This window comes from Mytilus trossulus, chromosome 8 (genome assembly GCF_036588685.1).
Source record: "Mytilus trossulus isolate FHL-02 chromosome 8, PNRI_Mtr1.1.1.hap1, whole genome shotgun sequence".
Classification (NCBI taxonomy): Eukaryota; Metazoa; Mollusca; class Bivalvia; order Mytilida; family Mytilidae; genus Mytilus; species Mytilus trossulus.
The window spans coordinates 23,559,326-23,586,622 of NC_086380.1; the positions used below are offsets into that span (position 1 = coordinate 23,559,326).

General features: G+C 32.3%; 3 protein-coding genes across 3 annotated transcripts; 2 read left to right on the plus strand and 1 right to left on the minus strand.

Moving 5' to 3' along the window:
- Window positions 1-1,236: 1,236 nt before the first annotated feature.
- On the plus strand, window positions 1,237-10,526 carry LOC134680715 (72 kDa type IV collagenase-like). The gene is made up of 8 exons (XM_063539914.1): window positions 1,237-1,449; window positions 1,858-1,946; window positions 4,246-4,385; window positions 5,516-5,591; window positions 6,349-6,491; window positions 7,450-7,695; window positions 8,409-8,513; window positions 10,263-10,526. The coding sequence occupies exons 1-8, from the start codon at window positions 1,327-1,329 to the stop codon at window positions 10,295-10,297; spliced, it is 957 nt and encodes a 318-aa protein (XP_063395984.1). The 5' UTR covers window positions 1,237-1,326; the 3' UTR covers window positions 10,298-10,526.
- Window positions 10,527-10,531: 5 nt separating this feature from the next.
- On the minus strand, window positions 10,532-14,276 carry LOC134680716 (uncharacterized). Its single transcript, XM_063539915.1, has 5 exons — window positions 14,213-14,276; window positions 13,432-13,565; window positions 12,068-12,232; window positions 10,983-11,029; window positions 10,532-10,737 (listed from the first exon to the last, which is right to left on the minus strand). The coding sequence occupies exons 1-5, from the start codon at window positions 14,245-14,247 to the stop codon at window positions 10,699-10,701; spliced, it is 420 nt and encodes a 139-aa protein (XP_063395985.1). The 5' UTR covers window positions 14,248-14,276; the 3' UTR covers window positions 10,532-10,698.
- Window positions 14,262-20,702, plus strand: LOC134680717 (venom protein 164-like). The gene is made up of 4 exons (XM_063539916.1): window positions 14,262-14,507; window positions 14,939-15,083; window positions 18,779-18,901; window positions 20,563-20,702. Exons 1-4 carry the CDS (start codon window positions 14,463-14,465, stop codon window positions 20,574-20,576), a joined length of 327 nt encoding a protein of 108 aa, XP_063395986.1. The 5' UTR covers window positions 14,262-14,462; the 3' UTR covers window positions 20,577-20,702.
- The last annotated feature ends 6,595 nt before the right edge of the window (window positions 20,703-27,297 follow it).

Here is a 27,297-nt window from a genome sequence, read left to right on the forward strand (position 1 = left end):
GATGTTGTATTCTTTTAGACTTGTTATATATTATATTATGTAGTGTACTGCATCATGTTTATATGATCCATCGCCCCGTAAGATTTATCGTTGACTATTTATTCAGTCATTTAATATGTATATTGATTATATACATTAAACATGTTAAAGATGCGGTTTGTGGGTAGACGTACATTGTAAATGCATGTTCTCCTAAAATCACGCTTCCGAACAATGTATTCGCTTATTTCGCTGCGATTTCATTTTAATTATACACTGCACTTACAACAAAGTCAAATATATACAAATGTAAACACTATTCGTACATTTGTATCATGTTTCGTAGCGAGCACAGTATTTTAAATTATAGATTTTTTACTTCTAAACAGTCGAATTTTTTTTAACGAAATCAACACGACTCAAAACTTGGACTGCAATGAGAACTCACATTGGACTACGAGTTAATTATTTATTTCTTTATACTACATGTATAATAGCAATTCGATTATTGTCATTCGCTTGCAACAGAACTGGATGCCAGGAGACTATAAACGTATAATAATGCTTAGGCCATTTTTTGTGTATGTTACATTTTATTTTTGTGTCGTTGTTCTCCTCTTTTATTTAATGCGTTTCCCTCAGTGTTAGTTTTAGTTTATTACCCCAATTTTGTTTTTTGTACATAGATTTAGGAGTTATGAACAGCGGTACACTACTGTTGCCTTTATTCATACTATAAGTTTGTTTAATTTTATCATAACATATTTGTAAGGTAGTACGGTCGTTTGCGTGGTGAACTCCAAATAAATGATTGTGTATCTAAAATGAATGATATACACTGTTATTATATGCAGTCAATTACATGTGTGTATGAGATTTTGCACGAAATAAGCGATTGAAATTCAGTGATATGTCTTTGTTGTTGTTTCTTTTTTCTTTCAAAAACTAACAAGTTATGAAATATATATTGGAGGGAAGATAGAAGAAAGTGACATATAATAAAAGCGGTGATTTTTCTTTTAATAGGAAAAGATAACATGTGTATGAATTCTAAATAAGATATATATGAACAATACAAAAAGGTGATGTTAACAATGTTATGCATACATACATTCAATGTACATACGCGTATTATATCATAGCAAATAGTGTTAGTTTTCTATTAACAACATTAAGGAAAGAGTCTTCCTGTTACTGTTTATTATGTGGTTTTCTCTACCGGTTGTACTTTAACCACGCATTAGATAGATTCTCCTGTACACACACAAATATTACATATTGAACGTAAATAAACAACAGAAGTATCATACATTTTTGCCGAAGAGTTGAATATATATTTTTTTTCAAATGAAACTTCATATATTCATAGTAAATGCTCTTTTGTTATTAGAAATATCACAAGCAGCTCCAATTAGACCATTTCAGGACGAACTTTCATTCAGAGAATCTATCCAAGCTAAGAACGCGGATGTAAGTAATTGTTTAGCCATTCCTATTTCATTTTATATAATATAATCAAATAATTTTCAAAACCATAATAATCATATAACATTGAATTCATAAATCGGTAAGCAATATTACAGATGCAGTAAAAGGTGGGATTATAAGGTGTGACTGTTTCAAACACTCATGATATGTATCACCCAATAACAAACTGGCATCAATATAAGGCACATTGACGTGTCCCATTTTACGTAATTTTGCATAAACAGGTTTTAACAATTTTGTAAAATCCTTACGGCTGCTAGATATATATATACACACTTTTGGGGGACGTAAACCTTCTTTACATAAACTTACTATAGAGTTTTGGCACTGGAAAGACTGAATTCCGAATTCTAAATTCAATATTTATATTTGTGACATTTTGTTTTATAGGTATTTTTCATGCGGTTTGGTTACATGAAAAACATGAATACAAGAACAAGACATGTGAACAAAGCTGTCGACAGGAAAGAAGCAATTAGGTTTATTATTTATTTCTTAAATTAGCCTTGAAAATATTTGAAAAAAGTAAAAACACAAAAATACCGAACTCCGAGGAAAATTCAAAAAGGAAAATCAAAAATCAAAAGGCAAAATCAAAGTCCAAACACATCAAACGAATGGGTAACAACTGTCATATTCCTGACTTGGTACAGGCATTTTCTAATGTGGAAAATGGTGGATTGAACCTGGTTTTATAGCTAGCTAAACCTCTCACTTATATGACAGTCGCATCAAATTCCATTAAATTGTCAACGATGCATGAACAAAACAAACATACTCAAAGAGTAAAAATGTCAAAAATAGGGGTACAACAGTCAATATTGTGTTATCATCTTAATATCTCTACATAAACAACAAATGTAACAAAGAAGCACAAAAAGGCATACATTAATTTAACATTCTCATTTTGCTTTTCTTATACGGCTGAATTTATCTATGTAAAGTCTACCCATAATGATAGAAGGTTTCATTACTGGTTTAAAAATGCGCGTATGAAATTCGCACAGGTAGACATAAAAATAATTTTGTCGTATGTCGGCATACATAAATACGGACTCACGTAAAGTAGATATACCAAAAACCAGACTTAACAGTAAAAGTAGTAATAATAAATAAAATAATGGTGTGGTTCAAAGTATGACGGGATACATAAGTACAGTTTCACGTCAAATGTATATCATGAAAAACAGACTAAACAGAAAAAGTAGTATTATTGAATAAAATAGTTTTGTCATTCATAGTATTCAAGATCCTTAAGTAAAAGTAATATCAATCAATGAAATAATTTTGCCGTTCAAAGTATGTGGTTTTACATAACCACTGAGTCACTTCAAATGATTATCTAAAAAAGACTTATAAAAGAATTCTATAATACGTAATTAAGATGATAACAAACGTCAGTACGCAAAATCTACCCTTCAAGACCATCTTGTATTATTTGTGAAGTTGATACGGAATATTTATCAACAAGTTCTGGGTATCTTCCGATGAACTTTTTTAGAAAAAGGACGAGACGTTCTTTGACATACCCCTGGTTCATCAACTTTCTGCTCAGACACTGGTGACGTTTTACAAAGTCTGAATAGGAGCTGCAAGCTCTTGAATACCTAATAAGTTGGGAAATGTATATTCCATATGCAGGTGAAGTTGGTATATTACTACTAAGGTTGGGGAAATTGATAATTTCAAAATTAAAATCGTCTCGTTTGTCATAGATTCTGGTACTGAGATGACTGTGTATGTCAAATTCGAGGTATAAGTCTAAAAATGAGGCAGAGGAAGCCGTGTCTGTGGTCTCTTTAATTTCTAGTTCTGGTGGGTATATTAATGGAATCCAATCAGAAAAGTTCGGATTGTTAATGGAAAGAACATCATCAATATATCTGAAAGTGAAATTAAACAACCTGGCTTCTTTGATCTTCTTGTTTCTGACAAGTGTCTGAAGGAACTCCGATTCATATGAAAATAAGAAGAGGTCAGCAAGGAGAGGCGCACAGTTCGTTCCCATAGGAATGCCGACAATTTGTTGAAAAAGTCTACCTCCAAATTCAACAAATATGTTGTCAATAAGAAATTCCAGCATACTGATCACTTGTTCCTCTGTGTAGTATGTTTTATTCTTACATAGTATTTTTTTGTTTTTAATTTGCGTTTGGAATATTTGAATTAATCATCTAGTTTTAGATTTATTTACAAACTGTGACGTCGGGACTGATATTGGTTGCGTTCTCTGAATTTAATTTTCAAGTAAGTTAGTGGTGTACTTAGGGGAGGTATTAGAATTTGTGTCAGATGTTTGGACTCCTTTGTTTGGTTTTTTTCATACACAACTTGTTCAAATATTTTGAACCATATCACCCATTTATCTTTTCATGTGAGACTTAATAGCTCATAGAAGGTCATTTGCCAAAATTTTAGCAGATTCTTGATTTCTTTTCTTTTGATTTGAAACCCAAATAACACCTATGCAAATATATGGTAAAAGTCCGAGTCAGCCTTTTCTTGCAATATTTTTTAAAATCAAATATTTCGAAAAGAAGCTCCATGAAATATCAATATTTTGAGCTTATGTTGTTCCTTAACTAATGTTCTTCCGACGTCCGATACCTCAATAAGAAAAATGTTTTGCCGCTTCTTAGGGTACCTCTTCTATGCATTGGCAATCAATGAACAGTAAACAAAGAAGTTACAACGATGTAATATGAAAGATAAAAAAAAATTGTGTTTTTTTTTATTATGTCAATATCTTCTTCCTTTTATTATTATTTTCTTGAAAAGGAAATTTCAACAATTTAACGGAATGAATATCACTGGAGAGTTAGACCAAGAAACCATAGAAAAAATAAAACAGCCTCGTTGCGGAGTGGCAGACTTCAACGACTCTTCTCGAGACAGACCGTTGCAGTTTAATGCACCAGGTGAGTATCCGTGTTGTTTCAAACATATTATTCTTTATTTTTATATTTGGGAATGCTTTTATTCTTTATTTCTCTGGGACTATTGACGCCTGTTCTTTTACGGAGGTTATTGATATAGAAAGATACTAAAGCTTAACGCATAGCTATAGATTTCATTTATAAAATTATCCTCAAAATAAGCATATTACTATGCTATTTTTGTGGTGATATCTTGTTTTCTATATTTTTTATTTTGTAAACGAGTGTTAAATTTCGTATAACTGTTTTTGTGACAGTTCATATTGTGTCTACTTATATTTCCCGACGACAAAGCAATATCCTTTTTATGAAAACAAAGTCAACGACGAAGAAAGGATTTACTTATTAAAAACGCTCCGATTCTAGCTTAAATATGAAAAATATATCAAATATACAAAAAAATGTCACTTTTCAGATGGTTTTCATCAAAAATGAAAGTGGCCGAAAACAATCATGGTAAAAAAGATTTCAGTAATTTAGCATGACTAAATGATGATAGTATCCGATATATGTGCACCGTATTGTCAAAAAGAGCCCCTATTTATCCAGCAGAAGCATTCGACATTCCAATAAATAACTAAAAGTTTACATTTTAACAATGTTGAAAAACTGCTCTAGTTTGGGACCCAAAACGGGTCTTGCTGAACCTACTCCTTTTCAAAATATTTTATATTCAACTATTTTTCCGTGTGTATATCATTCTGTTCTACACTTTCGCGTGTTTGTGACGTCGCAAAATATCTAACATGACATTGTGAATCCTGACACGCAATAATCATAATTTTATTAATTATCAACACTTAATTATCAGGCAGCAACACCATTTGAACTAATGTACTGAGGTTGAAGAAAACATTGAATTAATACTATTAATAAAGAATCATTTTATGTTCGTATACAAACATTGCTGCTTATCATATAATGAACAGTTTTTGTTTGAATTTTCGCTATGTAAAAAACACCTTCGCAACGTAATTAAATGCTAATAATATGTCTAAACGAATGTTCATGGTCGAAAGAATCAATGTCAATGAAAAAAATTCATACAATATAAGAAATAAAAGTAAAGTTAATATTTGTTACATTCAATATTTAAAAAAAACTATTTTCAGGTTATAAGTGGAGTAAAAGAAGGATAACATGGAAGCTAACAGGATTTACCAATCAGCTTCCGAACTCGACACAAACGTAATCGGAGTATTAAGTCAAATTATAATGCACCATCGTTTGTAACGTTCATTTTGATTGGATATCGTCACACATTTTCATGGCAGTAATTCACAATTGATGACGTATGACAAATTTCAAATGTATCAGTTAATGTAGTTTTCTGTGATTTTCATTAGAATGGAGATACCAATATTTTATTTTAAGCTCCAACGGCATCGTTTGATGCCGTCGAAGCTTGAAATACAATACAGTTATCTCCTAATTGTGGTTAACAATTTTATTTTTGCGCCTGTCCGAAGTCAAGAGCCTCTTGCCTTTATAAGTCTTGTATGGTTTTTAATTCAGTTTCTTGTGTTCAATGTATATTTCGGAGTTTAGTATGACGTCCATTATCACTGAACTTATGTACATTTTCGTTTATGGGCCAGCTGAAGCACGCCTCCGGATGTGGTAGTTTTAACCCATTGGTGGCCTTCGGCTGTTGTCTGCTTTATGGTCGGGTTTATGTGTCTTTGACATTTGTGTCTTTGACACATTCCCCATTTCCATTCTCATTTTAAATATTTGTTTACCCTTTTTGATATCGGTAAAAGGATACATAAAATGTGCGACGTCGTTTTAACTTATTAACTCACACAGTCGTTCAATCATTCTTCCGTATGTGTGCAAAGATATTCCTCTTTTTTTTTAAATTCACTTCTGCCATACGACACAACTTCTCGCATTAATGTGTATGGTATTATATTATTTATTAAAATCATTTTTGTTTCTATAGATCAGCTTTCGAGAGTGCGTTAAAGAAATGGTCCGATGTGACGCCATTGATATTTGAAAACACAGATAGCTTTCCAGATATAGAAATTCTATTTGCCAGGGGTAACCATGGTGACGGAATGTATAACGCTTTTGATGGTCCAGGTATTTAATGCAGTTTCAATATATAACACATAACTGATTTGTAGATGTTCAGGACCATGTTTATATTTTGACCATGCGCGTATAGTCTGGGTAATACTTTGAACATCACTGTTCATAAAGTACATGTATAACTGTTGTTTCACTCACGGACGAAAACGTTAAAAGGTTATACATGTCAAAGCTAAGGCATTTTAGTTCGTATCATTTGCAGATTTTGATTTGGAGAACGGTCGAAGTGTTGATACAGATGATTTAGAAAATATTTGATAATCAAATAAACAGCTATAAAAATTCATATAGTTCTTCATTAGAAAATGAAGTTTTCACTGTTCAAGTCAAATCAAAAGAACGTACATATATATTTAAAATATTATCCCTCCTTAATGTTCAAAATTTTCGAAATATTAAGGATTTTCTACCCCGGGAAAACACAACTAAAGTTATGTATTTGGCAAAACCTTCCGGAAATTTAGGTTTACCATGCTCTTCACAGATCCGTACTTTATTTAGCCTTTTATTTTATTTCATTCAATATCATTGGTCAGTGTTTAGTAGATTAAACGAGCTTAATAAATACATAATTTAAAAGAGGGACGAAAGATACCAAAGGGACAGTCAAACTCATAAATCTAAAACAAACTGACAACGCCATGGCTAAAAATGAAAGAGACAAACAGAAAAACAATACTACACATGAACCAACATAGAAAACTAAAGAATAAACAACACGAACCCCATTAAAAAAACTAGGGGTGATCTCAGGTGCTCCGTAATCTTTGTATCCATCAATAATTTATAAAAATGACAATAAAATAGTCCAATAGGAAAAAAATAGAAATAAGACAAAATAATTTTCTCGACCTGTTGTTTTCCGATAACTGTTTCTTCTCTTTTCGTATCGACAAACACATAAGTCAATTACTGACCATGCGTGATCCAATACTTACATGTATTTCAGGAAGAGTTTTAGCGCATGCGTTTTATCCAACCGATGGTGACACCCATTTTGATGAAGATGAAACCTGGATTTTTAGATCAGGAACGGGAACTGATCTTGAGGTTGTAGCTGCACATGAATTTGGACATGCATTAGGACTTGGTCATTCGCAAAACACTGCTTCTTTGATGGCGCCATTTTATAAAAGAATGGACCCAGGTTGGCAACTCCACCAGGACGACATTACAGGAATACAATCGCTCTATGGTAATACTTAATTCTACTGTTGCGTGTATTACGATCATTTACAATCCCCTCTTAATGTCAGCATTTTTTACGTCCTGCTTATGGATTCGTTTTAATTGTATACGTCTACTAAAGATACGTGTCCTTACAACATGAACTATATGTAAAGCTTTAGATAGCCCTCGTCTAGAACATTTGAAAAAACAAGTCAGACACAAACACATGTGTAATAACGTGCTAATTCACATCGTTAATATAAGAATATAAGAGTAAGTGAGCTTCCAAGAAAATTCAAAACAGAAATTCAAATGGCAAAATCAAATGCACAATCACATCAAATGAATGGATAATAACTGTCATATTCCTATATTCCTGGTACAGCCATTTTTCCGTAGGAAATGGTAGTTTAAACCTGATTTTTAAGGAAGCTAGCAGTTGAAGGCCGCCTCCGAATTTAACTATTCGATAGGTTTAGACTGAATTTTTAGTATTTGTATCGTATTCTTATATGATGAGCCATACAGATACTTAACATCCAGGCTAAAAACAAGGCGAAGTAACTTTATTTCAATCACGGAGCCGCAATATCGCTTTTGTGTTCTAATAAGTAAGTAGCATTTATTTCGCAGACAAAAACACTTTATTTATTTGCTTTTATGTTAAAAGAACTTTCCAATGTTCATTTAGTGAAAGTTGTACTGTATGAGTAAATTGATGAACTCTTTATTTGTAAGGGGTTCCAGAAGATCAGCTGTCAGCGCCATTACCTTCACCAACGACCACTTCATCCGGAATCAACCTTAAACTTATTCATAATATTAAGTATATTATTACAGCTTGTAAGTACTTATAATCTGTTATTATGTCAATCATATCAGTAACGTCTAAATGTAGATGTAGATAATAAATGCCAAGATTATTTTTTCATTTCAAAACTATATGTATCATTGACGTACATGTATGTTCAACTTATATATTATTACTCCAACAAGTCATCAAAATACCAGGCTAAACTTGCTTCGTCTTCAAAAGATTCAACAATGCTGCCCGAATTTAAAAATTAAAAAATTAGAGTACGAAGTTTAAGTGCATTGAGAAGCCAAAAAGACGAAAATTAACTGTAATGACTTTTAAAAAAAAACAATAAAAGGAGGAAGCCCCTTATTACCCCTTTTTGACCCAATATAAAGCAGTTCACAAAATTGCTAATATATAAACTTTAAGCTATTTATTGGACAGACAAATACTTCTGTTACAAACATATATATATATATATATATATGCTTTTTTACAATACAATGCACATGTATTAGGTACTAGCATCCTTAAGTCATGCTAAATAATTGAAATCTTTGATATTTTAGCTTTTTGGTTTAATGTTTTAGAAGGGTTCCGTCTGAAATAAAAATGGTCGCATTTGTTGTATAATACTGAATATTTAAATGCAAGTTATATTTGATACATAGTGTAAATAAAGGTTAAGAATGAACACTTACATTTTTGATAAAAAAAATTATGAAAAATGACATAGTATGACATATTTGATAGATTGTGCACATCCAAGGTTGAATTTGAGTGTCTTTAATGAATAAACTAGTTCAAATCTTTCGCTTAAACAAATTAAATCGACTGGTTTAGACACTTAAGTGATCAAAAAGTGTCCAAAATCTTTTATCAGATGTACCTTAACTTTGAGGCCAAAATCGGCCCTTGCCGGACCTACTCCCTTTAAACAATGACTAGTAGCTTTTTGTTTAAACGAGCATAGCAAACTGCAATACATGATAATTGTCATGTATTGCAGTTTGCTATGATCGTTAAAACGAAAAGCTACTTGTTATTCTTTAAAGGGAATGTCTTCCTGTTGACTGAGTACCATCTTGTTTGCAATCTGGCTTTCCGTGTCGATCTAGATCACAGCAAGGGGCTCTTTAATGCACATGTTCTAGTTTTGATATGTATGCATGAGATATTGTCCACCAGTGCATTATCATCAAAGTCACAAACAGCAATACATCGTCTTATAAATAAGTCATAGCAAGTTATTTACTAGCGCGAAACCTTTTGAGTAAACCGTAAAACACAAACATATTGTTTTCTGGTTGTTTGTTTTTTTGTAATTTATTGAAATATTTGAGATGAAATCGAACCAGTACTGAACAAGCCATGAACAGGTATTTACACTTTCATCAGACATTTTTAAGAGTCAGGTCAGGACAAAACCTCCTTTTATTGATCGACTTCTATCAAATTTCTCGATCAAATTGCACATCTATAACTAAACAAACTGTTAATTTCCCAATGTAAAAGAGAGACAAGAGATACCATAGGAACATGTACAAGTAATCTTATAAGTCGGATAATAAACTGACAACGCCACGGGGGAAAAGGAAAAAGACCAAAAGGCAAACAACAGTATACAGACCATAACATAGAAAACTAAATACTAAGGCATAAACCGGGGTTGATCTAAAGTGACACGGAAGGGTAAGCAAATTCTGCTCCTAATGTTGCACAATCAAGTTGCTCAAAGCTGTTGTTGTTATATTTAATCGTCACATATATCATTGTTTCAATTTTTGTTTCAGTTGTAGTTTACAGATATATTTTGGGAATGCTGTGAATTATGGTTTGACTTTATGTTCAATGGATAAAATGTGATGAACAGAGACTGTGCAATATATTATTTAGTAAATTTCATGCATGGAATAAACTTATATTCATGTCTCCAGATTATAAAAAGCATGCTGGTTGATGTATATGCAGTCAAAACATTAAACTGAAGAAATAAAGTCGATGCAGCAAAAAAGAAAATAGTGACAATTAGACATTCGTGAAGATCGAACGAGGACATGTGTCGTTTGATTTTCGAAGGATAGTTTTAACTTATGTTTATATTCAATAGATAAACTACACAAAACAAATGCTATACATCTATCTAAAGTAATTTAATATTCATTGCTAGTACTTCAATTTTCATCTGTGAATATAGCGATTGCTGACGTATTATTCTGTGTGCATGCTCTATGGTGTCAATTCTGGCAATGGTGCAGTACCGTACAACTGGAAATACAAATCACAATCATATTAAAAAATTTAGGGTTATTTTCTTCTTGTGTTGAAGCACTTCATTTTGAAAATCATCATTTGTAAAACTTATACAAAGATTTAATGCAAAATTTGTAGTTCATGTTTACTTCAAATCAGTGAGAATTTACTAAGGTATTGCTATTTAATGTTTTGAGAGAGAAACACAGAGAAAACAGAATTGATAAAAGGAAGTTAAAACAATGATATCGTTTACTTACATATGACATTAATGCAGCATATTCGTTGTGTTCCAAACAGTGATTCACTGAAGACAATAAAAAAAGATTTAATAGGATTATGAAAATTGGCACTTTACGGACGCCATCGCGAGTTAGTAAGCCGTTATGAAATATATGTTTCTCAGATGATAGTGAATATTTTCAAATATCCTCAACTACAATCCCGAACCCTTTTCCCTGAATATGACCTACCGAATTAGACTTATTACCGGGTTTGTACAAATATGAACATAATGACGGGTGTCACATGTGTAGAAGGATCTGCCTACCCTTCTGGAGCACCATATGTTCCCAAGTTTTTGTCAGGATACGTTCGTGTTGATCACTTTTGAGCTTTCTATGTTGTATTTTGTGAACTGGTTTTTTTTGTTAGTCTGTTTGTCTGTCTTTTTCCTTTGTTGGAGTTCATTTCCAACATATGAGTTTGCAGTTCCCTTTGATATATCTGATATCATGATTTAAAGTCAACACCAAATAAATCCCTAGAGTGATATATGACTGAATAGTATACCAGTGGCAGTGCATGCACTCATCTCAGGAGACGAGAAAACCTGTTAAATGTACAGCACATCTATCCCATTTTTAGGTTGATGCGATTCCCTCAACCTCGTACAATGAAATCATCTACCTTCATCATTTTTAATGAAATTGAACTCTATGCAACAAACAATTCCCCTTTCGATTCTTAGTTGTTTCTCGATTGGATTATTCTATTATACATAACGGAGACAGATTGCCCTTCAGACAAAGAATCAGAATTGATTTAATTAACTTGCTATGCATGTTTTACTCAGACCTGAGAGAAGAAATCTCCTACGGAACTCGGACAATTGTCTAAATTGCTGTCTGGAGTTAGCAAGAAATAAATTCTAATGAAAATGGAGGTCAATTACATAAGTATAGGAATCTTGAGTCCATTTTACCCGGTTTGAGTTCTGGAGGTCTATTGCTGCATTTTTATGTTTCAAACTGTTTAGAATAAAACAAAAACCTGTTCGATAGTTTTAATACGCGTCATGTAAAAAAAAAAACCTTTAATGATTCTAGATTTTTTTTGTAATTACCATTGTTGTCCAGGCGATGGAAGAGGTCATTTAGGTCGGTACTAGACAATACACCGTCTTTATCCATGTCAAAATGTTGGAAGATGTGAACAACAATCTGGTGGTGCTCCTTATAGTTATGTTGCCATTGGTGAACAAATTCGTGTTCTGCTACAGATCCAGAATCTAAAAACAAATCTCTTATTTGCAAATTTTGAACTGTATTCTCACAGCAATAAAATAAAAATTGAAACCTTGAAATTAAAAATGATTAATTGATTAATTATGGTTGTTTATCATCCAGTGGATGGCAAATATTTCAAGCAATTTCAGGAAGAGATAAGCTTAAAATTGAACAATATGTAGTTCCTATAATAGAGGCCGTTCGGGATGAAGTTAGGAGAAATTTGGAAAGCCAAGAATAATTAGAGATAATCGAATAAGGATAGAAATTTAGCTTTGCAACAGGCCACATACGAATCCATGAAAGAGTTGTTGCAAAGGTTATAAACGAAAAAAGAGAGAGAACCGCTCTTTAAACGAGGCATCGGATTTAACCTTCAAATTCAGTTTCGACGTAACTGCAAAATTGTACATCTTGCACAGCCAAACGAAAGCCAAACTTTGGCAGAGGTATTACTGCCGGTCGGAGAAAGACAAATGGGGACAATATGCCTATCCCTCAGTCACAAAAATGCAATTGCAATATCAATAAGAATTACTTGTGACATGACAAAGAGTGTTGATTGGAGGTGGTTAGTAGTCTCTATAAGATCAATTCACAATTAGAACTTTTAATTTGCTCATTTTCAGTCTTTATTTTGACCATGTAAATGAACGTTTTTTTAGCGTTCTATGTTGGGTTTTGTTGACAGTTATTTGTCTTTTGGTCGTCCTTTTCTATTTTGCCATCACGATTTACTAATTGTTCATTGCTTGAAAGTATTATGTCATAAAGTATTACAAAATGAAATTTTCTAACAAAATGAGAGATGTTCTCAAAAGACGTATGCAAAGGACATTATCCGCTTCACTAAGTTGAAAGAATTATATATAGTGTTTCAGATACAAAACAACACCTTTTTGTTTGAAGATATTCTTCGATGTAAATTAAGGATAATTGTTTAAGCGTTTAGATGCAGCACTTCTGACTTGATTGAAATTTTCAAAATGGCTGGAAAATTATTTTAATTGTATCAATACATATAAAATATTTTGTATTCAAATGAAAGGAGGTTTAATCAACTTTCACACTCTAGAAGACATTATCTCTGCCTCTTTCTTTCCTTTAATATATATCTAAACGATTTTTTTCGGTCATGGCTAGACCCTAAAATCAATAAAATTTCGTTTGTGTTGGATTGATGGCATTAAAAGGTACTCACGATCATGGTCGAATGAAGTGATAAATTCTGCCTGAAATTCAGTCAGTGACAAACAATTGCTGTTGTCTAGATCTGCTAGTAGCCATAGTTTCTCAATAACTTCTGGAACCGTTAACCCACCATGTGGATGGGCGCTGTATGGATATAAAAAAAAGTATTTTCAACATCTACCTCGTGCAATAAAATTGAGGTTGGAAATGGGGAATGTGTCAATAAGACAACAACCCAACCATCGAAAAAAACAACAGCAGAAGATCACCAGCAGGTCTTCAATGTAGCGAGAAATTCCTGCACCCGGAGTCTTCCTTCAGCTGGCCCCTAAACAAATATATACTAGTCCAGTGATAATGAACGCCATACTAAACTCCAAATTGTAAACATCTTTAACATATAAAACTGATCTAGTTATGTGATAAGATTGATATTTTACATGAATGAAACAATCCGGTTAAGACATCATTGAGTTTGAAAATTTGAAAATATTCTAAGTTACATTCTGTATCAAAATAAAGAACGAAAATCATTTCCTATCAAACAACTATCGAAAATTTATCAATCTGCAAATACATACATTGTGCTTCAAAAAATAAGTCTTTTTATAAAATGTTGATTATTTAAGAAGTAAAAAAAAAAACATACCACAAAATAGAACTTATTCCAAACAGAAATGTGAAAACAAATAACTGCATAATGACAGTTAGAATGCGAGATATGAAGATTAACGGAACTTACACGATCTTAACCTTATCTTGTAATTGACAACTACGTAATCATAATGTACCTATAAACCTTTCCACTGCTTCCTGCTTTTATCATTGAATTGAGTATATATGTACTGTAATGCCCATTTGCGTGAAAGAAGTATCAAAACAAAGAAAGTAAAGGAAGGAGCATGCGCAGTTCTGCCAAACCAAGAGCTATACCCACCTTTGACCTTCAGTCACAGCTGGTGGTTGAACTCAATTGATAAATATAGTATATGTATATCTTATCATCTTAATAGGACACGTTCTTCCTTCTAGAATAATATAATGCAGTTCGTTCTACAGTTGTGCGTTCTTTTATTGTGTTTAGGGGTAAGTAATTGAAGAAACATGCAGATTCAATGTTAGAATGTTCTTGTATTTCTTTCGACGAAATTGTGCAAAATGTTTTATGGAAACTGCTGGGTTTCCCCAAGATAACGATAACCTTTTGACGTGTCAGTAAAGTGGTCATCAACTTTTGAAAAGAGAGATAAAAAAAATGAATAGGGCTAATATAGTTGTTTCACATCTTTGTATATCTAATATAACAATCTAATACAGAAAATTATAAGCCAAACATTTAAAATTCAACTATAAGACGTTAATTAAAAATATTGCTTTTAATGGAATAATACAAATGTTTAATTAAATGGAGCGTTTGGTATTTGGAAAAAGTAAAAGTATGCGATACATGAATGGTTATTGCTATTAGTTAATAAATAAAGAACATTTTGTTATACTGTTTAACATTTTTGTTTCAGTGTATCTTAGGTACAGCTGCACCGAGAAACTGTAATTTACAAGCAGACTGTCATAACAATGAATGTTGTTTAAGCAATAATCCTCCACGAGGAAAACGAGCAAACAGCTATGGACATTGTGTACCATTAGGACATCACGGTGCTTGTAAGATATATTTATATCAGTCGTTTTCCTTTGGTTATAATTGTCACATTACAATGTTAAAATTTTTTTACCAAACAGAGAAGGGGTACGGGTTTAAATGTTTTGTACGTTACGTAATTCGACTGCGCTTAATTTTACAAATGAATAAAAAAAAGTATTTGTCATAAATTCCATATATTTTTTGTAAAATATTTTGATTGATAAGAAATGTTTAGTTTATTGTAGTTATGCGACTAATAGAATATTTTCGTTATTATCTGTATCTGTTATAGGGTCAAAATGACATTTCATCCATTTTCATAATTTTCCCGCCAAAATGTGGGTTTTAAGGCAAAATATTTTTTTATTCATCTGTGACTTATGTTTTTTATTTGCTCTTTTTTTAAGCTACATTTCACCTTTTTATATTACAGTTTTGTAGTAAATGTCATGGAACAGTTTTTTTATATTCCGATAAAAATATGTCAACACCTCCTACTTTCCCTTTCATTTCATTTAAAAATGTCCCATTTACATACCTGTTTAATAGGCCCGAGTCACCTTAATGTGAACCAACGATGAGAAACAAAACATATCCCAAAGGGACATTCTAACTCTTAAATGGAAAACAAACTGACAATACCATGAAAAAAAACGGTAAATAAAACTCATCTGTTTTTTATTAGGTCTTTTCACCTTTCGGTGGAAAGACCTATTGAATTTGTTCTGATTATTAGGTCTTTCCACCTTTCCGTGGAAAGACCTATTGAATTTGTTCTGATTATTAGGTCTTTCCACCTTTCCGTGGAAAGACCTATTGAATTTGTTCTGATTATTATTATTATTATTTTTTTTTTTTTTCTTCCGCCTAATTTTTTTTTCTTGCGTAGTATTGATGTTTCAAAAGATGTCGCTTAGATATTTGGAATATGGTATCGTATAGTTTATAAGCTTTAAAATTTACAACTGCGTAACAAAATACTTAACATTGTAAGAGTTATCTCCCCAAACACTGTTTTTCTTGTGGCCACTACTCCTTCGCAACCGTAAAAGATAACGACAAATTTATTTTACCAAATTGCTCGTTATATCTTAAGGATTAGGATATTCATTTGGACCGAAGCTTTACGGAGACTCCATATGAGAGTTATTCCCCCTTTTCCATTGAATTAAGTGATATGCATTTCTAAATGGCAAACCATAAGTGATAGAGACCTAGGGTCTTCAGATTTGAGGTCCTTGGTCCAAAAAAATGAAAATGAGGTCAAGGTCAAAGGTCAAGGTCATATTCTAAATTTTGATTTTGGCTTATTTTCACTTATTTCCAAAAACCGTATGACATATCGACAAATAATTTTTCATAAATTGTTAGTTGCGACATGTCCTTACTTGTATATTTTGGTTGAAAGGGTGTGCAGACAATAAATGGGAGCTTTTGCCCATCTTACATTTAGAATTATGTGTAAATTGATATTACTCATTAACCAAACATATTAAAGAACTAGGGTCTTTTGATTTAAGGTCCTTGGTTTGTGACCTTAAAATTGAGGTCAAGGTCATAGGTTAAAGGACGTTCTAGATTTTGACCTTTGCTTTAAATTCATATTAATACATCCTAAAGCCATAGGAACTAACATTTTAACTGATTTTTCATATTTCAATATCAAAATAGAACTTTACTAGTGGAAAGACCTTCAATTGTTCTCTGAACAATTGGTTTTTAATTATTATTATTATTTTTTTTTTTTTTTTTCTTCCGCCTAATTTTTTTTCTTGCGTAGTATTGATGTTTCAAAAGATGTCGCTTAGATAATTGGAATATGGTATCATATAGTTTATACGCTTTAAAATTTACAACTGCGTAACAAAATACTTTACATTGTAAGAGTTATCTCCCCAAACACTGTTTTTCTTGTGGCCACTACTCCTTCGCAACCGTCAAAGATTACGACAAATTTATTTTACCAAATTGCTTGTTACATCTTAAGGATTAGGATATTCATTTGGACCGAAGCTTTACGGAGACTCCATATGAGAGTTATTCCTCCTTTTCCATTGAATTAAGTGAAATGCATTTCTAAATGGTAAACCATAAGTGATAGAGACCTAGGGTCTTCAGATTTGAGGTCCTTGGTCCAAAAAAATGAAAATGAGGTCAAGGTTAAAGGTCAAGGTCATATTCTAAATTTTGATTTTTTTTGGATTTTTGCTTATTTTCATTTATTTTCAAATACCTTATGATATATCGACAAATAATTTGTCGTAAATTGTTGGTTGCGACATGTCCTTACTTGTATATTTTGGTTGAAAGGGTGCGCAGACAATAAATGGGAGTTTTTGCCCATCTGACATTTAGAATTACGCGTAAAGTGATATTACTAATAAACCAAACATATTTAAGTCCTAGGGTCTTTTGATTTAAGGTCCTTGGTTTGTGAACTTGAAATTGAGGTCAAGGTCATAGGTTAATATGACGTTCTAGATTTTGACCTTTGCTTTAAATTCATATAAATACATCATAAAACCATAGGAACTAACATTTTAAACTGATTTTTCATATTTCAATATCAAAATAGATCTTTACTAGTGGAAAGACCTACAATTGTTCTCTGAACAATTGGTTTTTAATTATTATTATTATTATTATTTTTTTTTTTTTTCTTCCGTCTAAATTTTTTTCTTGCGTATAATTGATGTTTCAAAAGATGTCGCTTAGATATTTGGAATATGATGTCGTATAGTTTATACGCTTTAAAAATTTACAACTGCGTAACAAAATACTTTACGTTATAAGAGTTATCTCCCCAAACACTGTTATTCTTGTGGCCACTACTCCTTCGCAACCTTAAAAGTTTACGACAAATTTATTTTACTAAATTGCTCGTTACGTCTTCAGGATTAGAATATTCATTTTGACCGACGCTATCCGGAGACTCCATATGAGAGTTATTTTCCCTTATGCATTTGATATAAGTGATATGTGTTTCTTACTGGTAAACCATCAGTGATATAGGCCTAGGGTCTGTAGATATGAGGTCCTTGGTAAAAACAAATGAAAATAAGGTCAAGGTCAAAGGTCAAGGTCATATTCTAGATTTTTATTTTGGCTTATTTTCTCTTATTTTCAACAACCGTGAAAGATATTGACAAATTCTTTTTTCTAAATTGTGAGTTGCGACATGTTGTAACTTATAAATTTTGGTTGGAAGGGTGCGTAAACAATAAATGAGAGTTTTCGCCCATCTTATATTTAAAATCATGCCTATAGTGATATTACTCATTAACCATACATATTACAGACCTAGGGTCTTTTTGTTTGGTGTCCTTGGTTGGTGACCTTGAAATTGAGGTCAAGGTCAAAGGTTAATAGGATGTTCTATATTTTGACCTTTGCTTTAAATTCATATTTATACATTATAAAGTCATATGAACTGACATTTTAGATTGATTTTTAGTATTTTGATAATAAAATAGATCTTTACCTGTGGAAAGACCTTCAATTGTTCTTTGAACAATTGGTTTTTAATTAACCTTTAAATTTAGTGTAAATTATTGTGTTGCCTTAAAAAAAAATCTTCTGATGTTAGATCCTGGATAATTTATTTACTTTTTATTAAAGCATGTTTGATTGTAAGAATCCTTTATCATTCGATTGTGTATCTATAACTTCACATGTGTCAAAGATATAAATACGACTATAAATATTACTTTTACAGCATGTTATGTAGGATACGGATCAGCCTCCACTCCCCCTGATGCAGTAACATATGCATGCCCATGTCAAAGTCCATTAAAATGTATTGGAAAACAGTTGATTGAAGTTCCACTCGGTGAAATTGGTAAATATATTAGATTTTAATATCGTTTTTTAAACAATAGTCAATAGAAATTCAAAGCAAAAGAATTGTAAAAAAAAGTCTCAAATACAGTGAAATTAGAATTCGAAACTATAACATATCAATTTGAAGTATTTTTGAATAGAAACCAATTTAAAAATGAATGATCTTATGTGGTCAATAAGTGTAAAAGGTAAATATCACCAAAATACTAAAGTCAGAGGGAAATTCCAAAAGAAAAGTTCCTTATCAAATGGCAATATCAAAAGCTCAAACACATCCAAGGAATGGATAACATTTGTCATATTCCTCACTTGGTACAGGCCTTTTCTTTATATGTAGAAAATGTTAGATTAAATCTGGTTTTATAGGTAGCTGTTAACCTCTCACTTGTAAATGACAGTCGCGTCAGATTCCTTTATATTGTTCACGATAAGTGAACAAATGATACTAACCTAATTGGTAAAATTGTCAAAAAAGGGGTACATCAATCAACTTTGGGTTATAATCTTAATCATTATAAAAACAAAATAAGGAACAAAGAAACCCAAAATGGCAAATAGACCAAGCATATTAGCAAACATTAAAGACGAGTATGTATAAATTTACCATAGCACAATTACACAATGACAGGATTTATAAGTATATACCAACGTCATATGTACAATGTACTAAGCTATTTCTGTTCCGATAATTGAGACAACGGTACAATTAGTATTTCGCTATCATATGACAAAATATTGTTTTTTCAGATTATTCATATGCACATTTATTTCACTTAATTTGTTTTCTTCTGTTTTCCAATTTGTCTATTTATGTTCTGCATGTATCTAAAGTTAAAGAATACATTTACTAGTACCATTCTTCCATTTTTGGAAAATCAAACATTCATACAAAGTCACTAATATACATACCATGATGCAAGCAGTCACCTTTTTTCATTTGATGCGTTCAAAGTTATTTCCATTGACTAATAAAGGCAACAGCAGTATACCGCTGTTCAAAACTTGTTAATCTATGGACAAAAAACAAGATTGGGGTAACAAACTAAAACTGAGGGAAACGCATTAAATATAAAGGAGAATAACAACTCAACATTGAAATGTAACACACACAGAAACTGACGAAGCTTTAGACAAAATCCGATGAGAATAAAAAATATATAACATCAAAACCAAATACATGAATTTGAGATAGAAAAGTACCGTGACACGTCTTATAGTAATGTGAATTCAAGCGCAAATATAAGAGAAACAAAAACGACACAACTGAAACACAACGTTAAAATGTTACACACACAGAAACAATCTATGATATAACAATGGCCATTTTCCTGACTTGGTACAGGACAAACGCATAAGAAAAAGAAACAGATGATCAATAGATAATAAAAGGCATCAGGTTTAAAATTCAATACGCCAAAAAACGCGCCTCGTCCACACAAGACTCACCAGTGCGCCCAGATATAAAAGATCGAAAGTGAAAAAAAGTACAAAGTTGTACAGCACTAAAGATCAAAAGTTGAAAAGACTGTGACAAATACGGCTATGTTTTTATGCTTGGGATAAGAGCATCCTTATTAATCATAACAGAAGAGAATATAGTTAATAATATTATCATTGCTTGACATTTTTGAACTCGTAATAAGTTGACTTTTTTTTTAGGAACATGTGGTTAAAAGGATTATGTTAAATTCCTGATATGATATGACTATATAATAGTTCTAACACTTGGTGTATCGTTATGAGTCAGTGACTAAATATGTATACGATACTGAAACGTGAATTAAAGTTATTTAAATTAATCTACTGTTATTTTGTTATTTTATTGTAGTATATCCACTATAAAAAAAAATATCTCATTAAGTGCACCATTTATTGTTGCATTATAGTCTCTCTTTTGTTTTGGAAGAGGAAGGAAGTCATTTTGATTTAAAAAAAAAAAAAAGGAACGAAAGATTTCAGATGGACAGTCAAACTCGTTAATCTAAAATAAACTGCTAACGCCATGGCTAAAAATGAAAAAGACAAATAGACAAACAACAGTACACATGACATAGAAAACGGTGTTTAAAATTGTGTTTCTTGGATTTGTAGGTAAAGTTGATCCCTAAAATACTTCTTAAAAGAAACAATTAGCGTCTATTGTATTCAGTTTGAGTTTTTTTTAATACTTTATCATTTTACAAGAAATGTGTTCGGGTGTGCAAGGACTTACTTGATGTACATATCTAAATACATTGACATATTGCGGAGTAATATGGTAAAGTGCTTTACTAGAAACTAAAATTTGATTTCATATATACAAATTTTCATGAAATGTACATCAATAACTCTCCAAATAGTATGTTGACGATGTCATATTGTTACACTCAAATATAGAATACGTGGTACTGTCCTTTTTCATGCTTGAAAAATACTACCGTCATGAATGACATTGTTTACACATAACCAAACGATGCAGTGTTAATTTATTTGTGGAAAACAATGACGCTTTTTCAATTAATTCTTATTCAAGAGATGTAATGAAATCGAGTTGACACATAGACAAAAAATATGTACATACATGTACCAACAATAAATTGCAGCACGAATATCGCACTTAAAAAATTGTGTGACCATTTGGGTTTGTTGTCGTATGATATTCATCTATATTATCGTTATCATGTATAGTAACGTATCTACTAGTATTATGTTAAAATTGTGCGTAATCGTTTCCCATAAAGAGTTATTCTCCCTCCCTTTACACATATAGTGAAATAAATAAATCTTTGATTAAAATTCAGGATGTCAAAAGATCTGAAATTTGATACTCGGATACTCGGTAATAATATTCGAGTATTCACAAGTACTCGAATGAATTGTAATCGTCTATTTAAAAATTTAGATTATAGGTGAGATGTAGTGTCTTTGTTATTGCCTTTCATAAACATAAGACAAACGTACTCAAACATAGCTTGCGCCTCTGTTTTTGTACCAATTAAACAATGAATTTACGGCCGCCGTTTCTATAAATCACTTCTCATAATAACAAGTATTGTTTGTGTACGTGTTCATGAACCAAATTCCAATAAAACCAAAAAACATTTGCATATAAAGTCCTGTAAAGTAGACTATATATGGATCATCTGTTTCTGTTGAGTTGATATTTATCAAAATACGACCTGTCCATTCATTTGGTAACAACAATAGTGGACAACACATAACTTGTGCTTTTTCGTGTCTTTCTGTGTTTTGTTTTTTATTAGCCATGACGTAGTCAGTTTTTTTTTTTAATTCTAGGTTCCGGTATAGTACACACTTTACTGATGTAATCTCATTGCAATTTATACCATAAATCTCACTATAATACATAATATTAATACAATAACCAAGTATATATTTGCCAACTGCCCAACGTAATCTAGAGGACACCGAATTTATTACAAATAAATAAACATGACATGTGAAATATAACAGCATGTGTGATATAACCATACAGCATAACATACTGAGTTGTAATTAATAATTATAAATCATCAAAATTTCTCCATCCTTAACGATCCCGCCGGCCAGGAAAAACCAACTATGTCGATAGACGGCGTTGGAAACCTGTGTCCAAACCCTAACTTAGTCGAAAGTTAATATGCTCGAAAGACCGTTTCCGGAGTCATACTTGGACAGTATACTTAAAGATATGACATAAAACAAAACAAAAAATGATATAAAGTGAAAAATGAAACAATAATACATTGCACAAACATAATAAAAACCCAATTAAGATCTAGATATGAAATATTAATGAGAAACGATATATACAAATATCGTTAAGAAACTTGACTGTATCAGTGTTGGGTAGAGAGTGATTACTCCACGGGATTATTTCCCGCTCATTTATTACATGTACATGTAAACATGTGATAATCACATGATTAATCAGACGGAACGTTAGTACAATAATTTTCCTCTATACTGCGAAACGCGGAAAATTATAAGTACACACTTTACTGATGTAATCTCATTGCAATTTATACCATAAATCTCACTATAATACATAATATTAATACAATAACCAAGTATATATTTGCCAACTGCCCAACGTAATCCAGAGATCACAAAGAAAGAGATGAAAAGAGCCCAAATTATAAACCAAGTTTTCTAGATACTGATAATCTCATATCTAAGGAATCAGCAATGTAACCATCTTTGCTAATATCTGATTTCCACCTTCCATGACGTTTAATACATCTCTCATTTACTTCTGACCTGGCTGCTGCAGAAGCACCACCAGAACGTAAAGAATGCAAACCTAGGTTCAAGTCAGGAGCTACAGTCTTTAATCTACGTACAATATTCTCTTTTGTGGCTGTATAGCTTAACTTCTTATTCTTATATATCAACTTAGCTAACCCCTTAGACCTAAAAATCGGTCGAAATATAAAATAATCCGAATTAAAATCCAAACTAGCAAGTGAAATGTATCGCTTATACATAACAACTGGACATGCCAAAGTGTTACCCCTAGAAATAAGTATCTCGTTACCTTGTCTGTATTGATCGGTCTTGGACCGGGGCAGAAAAATAGAAATGTGATCATCAAAAATCTTAACATCCCTACATGTAATAGAACTTAATTCGTCAAAGCGCAAAAATCCAGCATAGCCTATCAAAATCATAGTCAAATCTCTAACAATAAGCAAGTCATTTTCAAATTCATTAATTTTACAGAGTTCAAGTATTATATCCGAGGTAACAGGGTCCTTCTTTACGACTGGTTTTCCATTTAATCTTTTACATGATTGAGCTAACGAATGAATGTAAGCGTTATTTGTAGGATCAACGTAACCATAAAGCTCATGTACCCACTTTAAAGCATAAATTATCGAATCTAAAGTACAAGGTGATGACTTCTTGTCAATCAATAAAGTTAAAAACAATGAAACATGAATCGGATCTGCTGGTAATTCTTTAAAACCATATCCTTGAGCAAAAGATCTCCAACGATTATAACTAGCAAAGTACTTTTTTGTAGTATTGTCACTTTTAGACTGGATAAGATAAACCGACATCTTTTCTGCTAATTTTCCAAGTTCAACCGAACATCCTACAGTACTCTTCTCTACAATCTCCACAACATGTTGCCTCAGTCCTAAGCCTGAAAATCGCAAATATGGATCATTAGAACATAATATTTAAAGCTATCAACCTAAATTTAAGTGGCCATTTCCCGAAAATGCCGTTTTTACCGGCACCCTTCACTATAACTTTGTCATTTGTAAGATAAATAGCGTCTGAAACAAAACTCTTAAAAATTTCTTGTGCACAAAGTAAAGGCCAAAATGCCGCCGATTTCCATTCTGGTATAACCAAAATACCATTAGCACGCTCATTGCACATTTTGTTTACTGTTTTTGCAATCAAAGAAGGTGGGGGTACCAACCAATTGTTGTCATTTCCCCAATATTGACTAAAACTGTCAACTGCTTCAGTTCCTGGGCACCATATAACTGAATTGAAACGCGAACAATGTGTATTGTAATGAGTGGCAAATCGGTCTATGCTACACGGACCCCAAATATAGTTTAAGAAACTGAATGTTTCATCGTTTAAAGACCAGTCATCGTGATCTGTATAACGACTAAGTTGATCTGCATATACATTCTGAGCCCGAGGGACCCAGCGAGTCTGAATATTAATGTTTTTCTGTTCACAAGATTCTAAAATATTAATCGCAGTTTTTTGTAGTGACAAATTTCTGCTCCCCACCGTCAAAATACGTGCGACATTTTGATTGTCACTGTTGACTCGAATTCGAAACTAATTTGTTCTCCAACAACGAATCTTGAGTATACAAAACTCTCTTGACGCATTCAAGTTCACGCCAAGTTGAACTCTCAAAAGGTTCATTACCTACCCAGTTACCGAATACTTCGGTACGATCATAAGTGGAACAAAAACCACCAAAGCCTACATCTGAGGCATCACAAAACAAATCGACATCAAAATTGTCGTGAAAATTAACTGTGCTTATATTCACACCTTTACTATTCCTTGCTCTGCAAGAAACTCTCCAAAATTCTAACTCATCAATAGCTTCTGGTGTAATTTTTACAGATGCCTCCCAGCTTGCTCTACCGTTAACACAAGCATATAAAAATCTTGTTCTCAATCTCACGAGATCACCAAATACTATTTGCATTGATATGAGTTGACCGACTATGCCCGCTAAAATTCGAGCCTTTAACAAAACTTTACCTCTCCCAATCTCGGAAAGTATATAGTTTACAGTTTGCTCTGCTTTATCTATTCTCTCAGGACTGACGAATATTCTACCAGTTTCAGTATTCCAAATGAAACCTAACCATTTCAATTTTTGGCATGGATCCCAAACACATTTTTCATGTGCAATTAGAAAACCTAGCTTTTGAAGGTGAAATTTTACAAACTGACTACTTTTTTGACAAGATTCAAAATCTTTACCACCTCCCAAACCATCATCTAAAAACATAATAATTTGTTCGCCTTTAGATCTGAAATACTTTACAACTTCTCTGAGAACTTTGGTAAATATGTAACCAGCAGTAGCCAATCCAAATGGCAAGACATTAAAAACGAAATATCTGTTTGCACCATTTATCTCCCATGCAAAACCTAAATATTCTCTGTGCAATTCAACAATCTCAATATGGTGATAAGCACTTTTTAAATCATAGCCATATAGAAAATCATGTTGGTGAAAAATTTCCATTGCTAACTTTGTGTCTTCATATTTAAATCTAAATTTAAATAAATGAGGATTGATGTGTCTACAATCCAATACCAACCTGGGTTTGCTCGATTTATTAAAAGCAACGCTCAAAGGATTAACTACACAAGGTATATCATTCACTTCTGATATACAACCTTTTGACAGCAAAGTTTCAATTTCTGACTTAACAAAACTTGCGTTATCAAGAGATGATCTGTTATTTCTAATAATTTTATGATCTGGTTCTGTTTTGAAAGGTATCTTATACCCGTTTTGTATAACATCAATTATATGTGTATTAAATGTGATTAATCTCCATTCATCGATAGCATTTTTCAATCTACCTACTGGACTAACCGGTTTTTCCACATAAGTAACAAGATCAACTTTTTGTAAACAATCAATTGTTATTGAAACCTTCTCATTGGCGTTTCTAATTTTGGAATTATTGCAATAAAAATTATCATCTGAGCTACAAAATAAGCTTGAACTATCTAAGTTTGATAAATATAAAGAATTACTTATCTTTTGTTTTCTATCAGGACAATTATCTGCCCAGTGCCCCCTTTTTCCACAATTGAAACACTTTCCAGGCTTGAAAGAATCATCTTTATCTGCATTCCTGGCATAAGGAACTTGTCTGGGTTTGAAGCTTTTCTTGGTTTTCTCTGCTTTACTCTTGCGCTCTGCTCTAGACTGAGCTCTTAACATTTTTCTCTCATCTTCGGAGTCTTCTGCTATTGGGTTGGCAACATACTCATTTACCACTTTCCAACCGAGTTGAGAAGAATCTGCAAGTTTAATTAACTTTTGTCTCTCTTGCACAATGTCAATACCTTCTGAAATCCTAGATTTAGCGTTCTGTACGGTCGCTCTGGTCAAATCATGAACTTCTAAGCTTGACTTCGCCTCTTTCAGCTTTGTTAGAACCTTCACACCATACTTGAATTGGTTTTCGTTGCCCTTCCTCTGAAAATTATAGTTATCGGTCAGAGTTTCCTCCATCTTGGCCATTTGAGTCTGCGAAATTTCTTGTTGACTTTCTTGTAAGGTGGTCTGCAAACTTGTCAGTTTACTGTCCATTATACCGTTTATACTGTTCAATAAATCTTGTTGAGATGTTGATATGGCATTGGAAACTTCTCTCGAAATGGCATTTCTTAAAGGGCTGCTCAACATATCGGTGTCCATCTTGACTGTATCAGTGTTGGGTAGAGAGTGATTACTCCACGGGATTATTTCCCGCTCATTTATTACATGTACATGTAAACATGTGATAATCACATGATTAATCAGACGGAACGTTAGTACAATAATTTTCCTCTATACTGCGAAACGCGGAAAATTATAATTCGCCTATCTTTAAGTTGAAAAATAAACAATTAAAAAAGTTTAGTTTCACATTCAGAGTAATGAAATTAATTTGATTATACATCTCATACCAATCACTTTACATAGAAGTGCATTAACACACAAAGGTAAGTGTTACGGCTTGTGATGAGTTAATTATTAATCAATGAAAGTGTTGTTCCGTGTACAAATACAGTTTAAAATGTCCCTTATCAGCACTTGCGTAGAGTTCACCGCAAGACACTTTGATTTTGTTTTTGTTTAGAAATCTGATCTGGTCAGCAATATCCGACGAAATACTGTTTGACTTTCTATTTTTATTA

What these genes read in the sequence shown, in the direction of transcription:
- LOC134680716 (XM_063539915.1), bottom strand. Translation starts at nt 14,247, where the DNA reads ATGATAAAAGCAGGAAGCAGTGGAAAGGTTTATAG. An exon ending in AGCAGTGGAAAGGTTTATAG is followed by an intron (nt 13,566 to 14,212) that starts GTACATTATGAT and finishes ATATCCATACAG; the next exon opens with CGCCCATCCACATGGTGGGT. An exon ending in CACTTCATTCGACCATGATC is followed by an intron (nt 12,233 to 13,431) that starts GTGAGTACCTTT and finishes ATTTGTTTTTAG; the next exon opens with ATTCTGGATCTGTAGCAGAA.
- LOC134680715 (XM_063539914.1), top strand. Translation starts at nt 1,327, where the DNA reads ATGAAACTTCATATATTCATAGTAAATGCTCTTTTGTTATTAGAAATA. An exon ending in CTTCCGAACTCGACACAAAC is followed by an intron (nt 5,592 to 6,348) that starts GTAATCGGAGTA and finishes TTGTTTCTATAG; the next exon opens with ATCAGCTTTCGAGAGTGCGT. An exon ending in AGGAATACAATCGCTCTATG is followed by an intron (nt 7,696 to 8,408) that starts GTAATACTTAAT and finishes TTTATTTGTAAG; the next exon opens with GGGTTCCAGAAGATCAGCTG.
- LOC134680717 (XM_063539916.1), top strand. Translation starts at nt 14,463, where the DNA reads ATGCAGTTCGTTCTACAGTTGTGCGTTCTTTTATTGTGTTTAGGG. An exon ending in TTCTTTTATTGTGTTTAGGG is followed by an intron (nt 14,508 to 14,938) that starts GTAAGTAATTGA and finishes TTTTTGTTTCAG; the next exon opens with TGTATCTTAGGTACAGCTGC. An exon ending in ATTAGGACATCACGGTGCTT is followed by an intron (nt 15,084 to 18,778) that starts GTAAGATATATT and finishes TTACTTTTACAG; the next exon opens with CATGTTATGTAGGATACGGA.